The sequence below is a fragment of the Bombyx mori genome, chromosome 1 (genome assembly GCF_030269925.1).
Source record: "Bombyx mori chromosome 1, ASM3026992v2".
Taxonomy (NCBI): domain Eukaryota; kingdom Metazoa; phylum Arthropoda; class Insecta; order Lepidoptera; family Bombycidae; genus Bombyx; species Bombyx mori.
In genome coordinates, this window is record NC_085107.1 from 9295321 (window position 1) to 9303325 (window position 8005).

Genomic DNA, 8005 nt, shown 5'->3' on the forward strand with positions numbered 1-8005 from the left:
CTTGCGTAGATATCTGGTAAGTATACGAGTAATAACAATGTTAATGGAGAATCGGTGCTACGGTCTTGTGACGGAATGTTGCTAGTTAATTTTAAGTTTCATTCTTAGTGTTGGTAGTGTCAGTAATTTCATCAAGACATTCTATGGTATACGATTTAACACATTGCCTGAGCCTCAAGAAATCGTAATATAGAACGAAGAAGTATAATGTTTTTAGTATATTTATAGTAGAAGGATTTAAAGGGTACAAAAAAAAAACATTTTTAAATTTCATTGTATAGTTATAGTCATCTATTAGTATTATACCAGTCATACTATTGTTACGCGCTGCGGTTCGGGATAAATAAAATTCTACCGAATTACAAGTATACACTGTGAGGGAGTTCATATAGAGTCCCTTCTTTATTTCGCCGTAAAGTCGTGTTTTATGTAATTAACACCACAGTTGGAACAATAGAAATTTTATTGTAGTAGCGGCTTAATCAATTCTAAGTTATTATATTAAATTATTTTTACGTTTTAAATTTTCGGCAGTAAAAAGGTCCCGTCTCACAGACTATATTATTTTTCCCCCCACCTCTCGTGCGTTCCGGCTTACGCATCATATAAATGTGCGTTCTTAAACGCCACAACTGTATTCAACACATAGAACACTTATATACACAGTGCTGGATTAAGCAAGCGCGGGGCCCGTAGCAAATTATTTCAAAGAGCTCTTGATCTACTATGGGACTTAAGTATAAAGTGGTAAAAAACAAATCAATAGTCTATACGTTTATTTGCCATCTATAGGTTACAATTTTGTGGGTATTTAGTAAATTACTATAGGCGCTGTTAGGCTCTGACAAGTACAAAAAGCCAGAGATGAGATTTTCTAGCTATATAGAATAATTTCGATAAGAAACTAACAATTGAAAACTGATGATACTACACAAATTATTTTTTCCAATACATATTTCAAAGTTGATATTTAATGCAAAGTATATTATTTTTTTAGGAATAGCTAATGCTATATTTTATCAATGGTGCACTTTAAATAATGTTTATGTTTTATGTTTATTTATTTGTTTCTTTTATTATTTTTTAAACTTCTACAAAGTAACTTTTCTAGATTTCATGTGGGCAAATTGAGAAATGATACTATTCGTATAAATTTCTGAGCAATTCATGTTATATATTCATCAAAGCGAGATAATTCGGATGTTCTTGACTCATAATGTTCCTTGTGACTGTTAATCTTACCAAAAAATATATAATTTTAACAACATAAATCGAACCATCTCAATCCTGCTACACATCCACACTGTGTCGGGTAAGAGTGCTTGCATACGTTAGACTTTTTGTAGAGTTGATTATCAGGCTGATTGAAATTCTACACGTTTATACAAACAACTTTTTCTTAATAAGTCACTCAAAAAATTAAGCTCGGGCAGAGATGAGTGGGTTTAAATATGCGGGGACCCCGTTCGCGCGGGGCCCGTAGCAATTGCTACTCTTGCTATATGGTTAATACGGCACTGTATATACAGGGCGTTAAATGTGTGCAAGTGTTGAGGGGGTGTGTTGGAGTTTGAATATGAACATAATGGTAGGCAACACTTAACACGTGTAAGGTTACAGATTTCGAATATAGGAATTATTTTAAATGTTTAAAACAAATAATTGTCTTCTCGTCAGTGAATACAATGAATTCTCATCTAGAGACGGTCAGAGCAACATCTTGGAGTTTTATAAAAATAAATTATTATAATGGTGTAATAGTGTACAAATTATTTGCAATATAATTAGGTATATTAGCCATGAAGCAGAGTGTTTTTAATTAGCCCCTCATCAACCTACAAAACCCAATCCCCTCAAATTTAACCGTCCAACAAAATATAATTTTGGCTTTCGCCGAAAAACCCAAACATTCAAATAGTTTTACTTCCTACTAGGCTGCACTAAAAGTATCGGGAATGGAATATTTCCACTGTTCCTGTCATATTAAAATATTTTTAATTGAAAACTCCTTGGTTTTAAAAATCGAATACCATTTATTTATTTAAAAAAAGATTCTCGGTCTTGTCACGAGGTTTTGTCAAACTTGTTTAGTCGTTGAGAAAATGGAATTGACTCGAGAAAATTCAAGAGCGATGATTTATTATGACTTTCGAAGTGGTTTAACACAAAAACAGTGTGTTGACCGGATGATTTCTGCATTTGGTGATGAAGCCCCATCCAAAACCCCATTTTAGCGCTGGTTTGCTGAGTTTCAACGTGGACGTGTCAAGCTTAGTGATGATCCCCGTCAAGGTCGTCCAAAAACTGCAGTCACCCAAGAAAACGTTGATGCTGTGCGTAAGCTGATTGAGGAAGATCGACATATGACATACCGCGAAATTCAGGCAACTTTAGACATTGGCATGAGTCAAATACAAATAATCTTGCATGAACAATTAGGTGTAAAAAAGTTGTTTTCCCGATGGATACCGCATTCGCTCTGTGAAGAGCAAAAAGCGGCTCGCGTTACTTTGTGCGTCAGAACTCTCGAAAGATTCCACGCAGGATCCTCAAATGCTGTATACAACATTGTATCAGGTGACGAATCCTGGATATACGCGTACGAACCCGAAACAAAAAACCAGTCACAAGTTTGGGTGTTCGAAAATGAGTTAAAGCCAACAAAAATTGTTCGTTCACGGAGTGTTGCAAAAAAAAAAGGTGGCCACGTTTGTCTCCAAAACCGGCCATGTTACGACTATTCCTCTTGAGGGACAAAGAACGGTTAATGCAGATTGGTATGCTAGTATTTGTTTGCCACAAGTCGTTTCTGAACTCCGTAAAGAGAACTGCAACCGCCGCATCATCCTCCATCACGACAATGAGAGTTCTCACACCGCGCACAGAACAAAAGAGTTTTTAGCAAGAAAACATAGAATTATTAGACCATCCGCCGTACAGCCCCGACCTAAGCCCTAATGATTTCTATACTTTCCCTAAAATAAAGAATAAATTGCGTGGACAGAGATTTTCATCACCTGAAGAAGCTGTGGACGCCTACAAAACGGCCATTTTAGAGACCCCAACTTCTGAATGGAATGGTTGCTTCAATGATTGGTTCCGTCGTATGGAAAAATGTGTCAAATTTCGCGGAGAATACTTCGAAAAGCAATAAATACATTTTTAAATAGTAATGTTGTCACTTCGTTAATTCCCGAAATTTTCAGTGCCGCCCTCGTTTAATATACACCTACTGTCAATTTCATTCGTTTTATTCATCGTCATAGACAATTTGTACCTACACTGAATTCAACAGTCAACTGAGTCAACTTTGCGTTTCATTCTCTAATATATTAAGTGTATAATCTATGCGTTTCATCATTTGTCTCAAAAGGTTCGTAACGTTAAGAATTTTCTTCTACAATTAAGTAAGTAGAAATGCTTTCCATAAAAAGATAGAGTTCTTAATAAATTCAGATATTTCAAGGATTAGGTTAAAATGGTATGATAAATATGTAACAATTTTCAGGAAAACGTAAAAACCTATTGGCGTTCCCGGCACAACGCACCAACGACATGGCTTCTACTCAAGAAGAAATTCTTCCTGAAGGATGGGAAGCTCGCAAGAGTAGAAGTACAGGTAAATTATGCGTTTGCAATTAATACCTATTATGTTTCTTTTGTTAAAATAACATAAACGATTAATCAAATTTCTAATCAATCAACCTAAATCAATAGAATGTTATTGATTTCTAAGATAAAATGGCAGACATTGAGTGTAAAATGTTGGTAGGTAGATTTATATTTCTCGGATCGATATCGAAACAACGAAGACCATCTATGTGTTTATATAAATTTCATTGAGAAATTGTTTTGATTATTATATAGTGATTACTAAAAACTACTTTCAAACGTTTTTATTTTTGAAGTGCTTCAGTGAGTTTTTATTAACACTATTTACTGTTGATTCGGCGTCTTACGAGCCCGCGCTGTAGGAACCACCAGCCTGCCTATTCTTGTTAAGTAGCTATTCCTTTTTGGTTTGTAGGGTGGGGCAGTCATACAATTGACATCGAGACTTGCACCTCGTGTGTGATGTGTGGCGCTGTTTACATTATGATATTTGATGAGCTCTGCAATGTTTGCAGTGGAAACCATTTAACATTAGTGTGTGTTTTTTAATGTTCTCCATAGCATATAAAAATTAACTCAAATTTGTATGCAGTTGGAACAACGCCCCTAGCGGCAAACGTAGGCAAAGTTTCCAACTCCATACAAACTTAAGTTAACTTTTACGCCATCGAGAATGTTATAAAACTCGCGTTAAGCACAAAGATTGACTGTGAGCTTGTCGACACATATATACATACACATAAAAAAGTATAAAAGAACTGGTTCACAATATTAAATATTCAATTTAAGGTTTTGGGTATCACAGCCATAGTTAAAAAAATAATATAAAAAGCTGTTGGCATAAATTTGACTATGCGACTATTATGTAATATTTTATAATAAATACTTATTTTACCTGTTTAATTTTGTATTCACATTTTACAATTTTAACTGTCTGAAAAATTATTATATATTGTATTGTTTTAATCCCTACCAGTTTATAATTATTGTAATTGGTATCAACAATGATGCACTTGTAACAGCAGATAAATAGTTGTGACCAATTCAAATGGTCATCTGGTCTTTGGCTGGGATTGCTTTTGCTATTGGAACCAGAAACTATAGATTATCCCTTTCTGGCTGAGCCTGTGCTCGCCCACCTGTCCTGGTGAAATTGGAAGGGCTCCAGGCCACCAGTATTACTTCCCAAAAAAGCTATAAATTACATATTTTTTCTTTTTTTTTATAAGTCGATTAAAGCTAACAGATCAGTACATAATTATACACTAAAATTTTATACTTCCCATACAATTTTCTTAAAAACAAATCCATGATACAAATATAAAGGGTTGAAATAAGTAATGGGAATAATGCCGTAAATAATGCACTTTACCAACGTGGTATACTTTACCATCATAGTAATAACTTGGACTGCCCAAACTGTGAAATCTATACTAATATTATAAAGATGAAGAATTTTTATATTTGTTTGAATATTCTAATCTCAGGACTTATTGGACTTAATTAAAAAAATGTTTCAGTGTTTAGCCCATTTATTGAGGAAGACTATAGGCTATATAACGTCACATTAAGACCAATACAAGTGCAACACTAATAAACAATGTTTCAAAAACGGGGTGTTTTCCTTTTGAGAGGTTCTGCTGGTTAAAGTTAGCCAAATGAATGAATGACAGAATTGTTATCTTTAAAAGTTCTGAAATAGTCTACGGTAGCATAATAATGTGTCCATATTTTAAGGTTGGCTCACTATAACCTTTTTTATGTCAACAAAATTCTAAAATGAAGCATTCTTTGTGAAGGTGTTATTATAAAGATAATATTAATCCTTATCTGTATCCTTATTATCCTTAACACCTATCCATACAATCTTCTTATGTATTAGTGAGAATTTGTCCTGTTCACTGACAGGATGGACTAACATGTGAGTCAATTTTATGCTGAAATTTAATAGTTGATTCATTTTAGGAATGACATACTATCTCAATAAGCATACAAAAAAGTCTCAATGGGAAAAACCGGGTGGACCAGCTTCTGATGATGATGATGAAGATGATGATGATGAGGGTGGTATTCCCAAGGAGGTAAGATGCAGCCACTTGCTTGTAAAACACAGTGGAAGCCGCCGACCATCCTCATGGCGTGAAGAGCATATTACACGTACTAAGGAGGAAGCTCTTGATATATTACAAGGCAAGATATTGAATTAATATAAATTTTATTTATTCCCATCATCAACGGCAAATACAAAATAAGAATCAAATAATTTCTTTAAAAAATAAAATATCTATTAAGTTTAAACTTAATTGCTTTAAAAAAACACTTGTCTGTTCACTGTTGGAAGATTATTCTCAATGCATAATGCAAAATACAAATTAAATACATAGTAAAATATAGCTTTTTTTCTCTGTGCAAAATTAAGTCACTAAAAATAACATTTGAAAGTATTATTATTTTCAGAGTATCGCCGTAAAATCATTGACAGAGAAGCTAAATTTGAAGAGCTGGCAAGTACATATTCTGATTGTTCATCAGCAAAACGTGATGGGGATTTGGGTCGTTTCAAGAAAGGTCAAATGCAGAAACCATTTGAAGACGTCGCATTTTCCTTGAAAATAGGACAATTGAGCCAACCAGTTCACACTGACTCTGGCATTCATATCATTCTTAGAACTGCCTAAAGATTGTTTTCACAGTTAATACTACTTAAAAAAGTGTAAAACAATAATATCAAACTTATATACCCACAATATCGCAAATACAATCAAGTATAGATCTTTTTCTTTCTACTACATAAATTGAGACTGTCTTCCTTTTTTTCCAGCATTCTTGAAGAAGTTTACAATTGATCTTGTTTACAAGTTCTTTGTTTGTATTGACTTTTTTGTATTATTTTTCTTTAGATTCTCTTTAAACTAACTGCATGTGAATATATGTGACTAGATGTACTTATTAGTCATGAAAATTTTCATTTATCAGTATGATAATTTTGATTGTGGAGTTTCTTGAACGGAGCATTAAACTTTGCATTCTTTATATAATAATAAGTAAAAAGGCTAATAAGGCTATTTGGCTTAAGCGACATTTCGCTTAATACGCGACCTGTTTCTTTGTAATTAAAGGTGCGTTTTTTTTTATATCGGTATCAACAGTTCGATGTTTTTAATTGAACTTCAATTAAGTTTACTCCAATCAAATAACGGAACTTTTTTTTTGTTAGTGATAAGGCAGGAAAACTGACAACTTAAAATATATTTACCTTTTTTAATACTTAATCTTTAAAATGACGATTTTTCAATTCTCTTAAAATACCTTGAAATTCGGCTCATACATATGAATTCTAAAATCTCACATAGCATAGCGCATGTAACAGCTTGCGTCTGTTACACAACTAGAGGACTAAAAATGTAGTAAAAATATATTTGAACTCAATAGGACACCATTTCACGGAAACATTTTCAGTGAAATTCCTTAACAGTGTAGTTACAATTTATTATCTAAAGTTAAAAAAGGTCATACTAAACAGCTAAGTTGAATTTTCGCTTATGCCGTCGAGATTTTTCATTTATCAATTTGTCAAAACTTATTGCTTCCCTCTTAAATCTGCAAGGTGATTTAAAAAGGCTTTGTCTCACAAGATCAGTGTAACGAAAAATCTAGCCATCGCAGTATTTAAAAATTTAAAATATTCATTCTATGACGAATTTAACACATAAAGAGCGGGCTGTTTTACTGAAAATTGGAAAATCGGCACTTATTTCCTTTTTTACTATAGAGCACTTTATAATAAGAGTTCGATTAGAAATTATGAACTTACCCACGGAGTAACTTGGCCAGATTGAAAATTTGTTGCGCCGATTTGCGCAATAAGTAATTAATACCATTAACCAATTATTTAAACATAATAAGCAAGAAATATAGACACGCATATAAGTTAGAAGTGCTTGTCTAGTCCGGCCTAGCTAGTCCGCGCGTATTTATGGCCTTTTCATCACCGACAACTGCGAGCAGTATCACAGATGAAAAGTTTTCTCTATTATTATTATTATTGGTGTAGTTTGTGCATTATCTAGCATATCTAGCATTAATAAAGCTAAATTGATATTATGTTGTGCTAATTATTAATACCTTTGTTACGAACTGATATTATTATTGTTTTTATAAATTACACTTCTCTAAATATCCCAGTTGTCGAATTGATACCGTTTCTCAGTTAATTACGGCTCAATTACGAAACAGATCTATTAAATAACTTATAATTTTCTTTCAATATGGGTAGGCAATAAATGGTTTATGGTATTTATCAAACCAAAACCAATTCAAAATCCGACTTCGAAGCCATGCATGGTTGTTTCATTCCTTCAGTATATTTTGTGTGCACAGACTTTTCCAAACA

At 33.3% G+C, this 8005-nt stretch overlaps 1 protein-coding gene across 2 annotated transcripts; it reads left to right on the plus strand.

Annotated features, from left to right (window-relative positions):
• Positions 1-3247: 3247 nt before the first annotated feature.
• LOC692898 (rotamase Pin1) lies at positions 3248-7716 on the plus strand. Of its 2 annotated transcripts, none has more exons than XM_038017140.2 (4): positions 3248-3373; positions 3509-3619; positions 5578-5802; positions 6070-7716. In XM_038017140.2, exons 2-4 carry the CDS (start codon positions 3556-3558, stop codon positions 6288-6290), a joined length of 510 nt encoding a protein of 169 aa, XP_037873068.1. In that variant the 5' UTR covers positions 3248-3373; positions 3509-3555; the 3' UTR covers positions 6291-7716.
• The last annotated feature ends 289 nt before the right edge of the window (positions 7717-8005 follow it).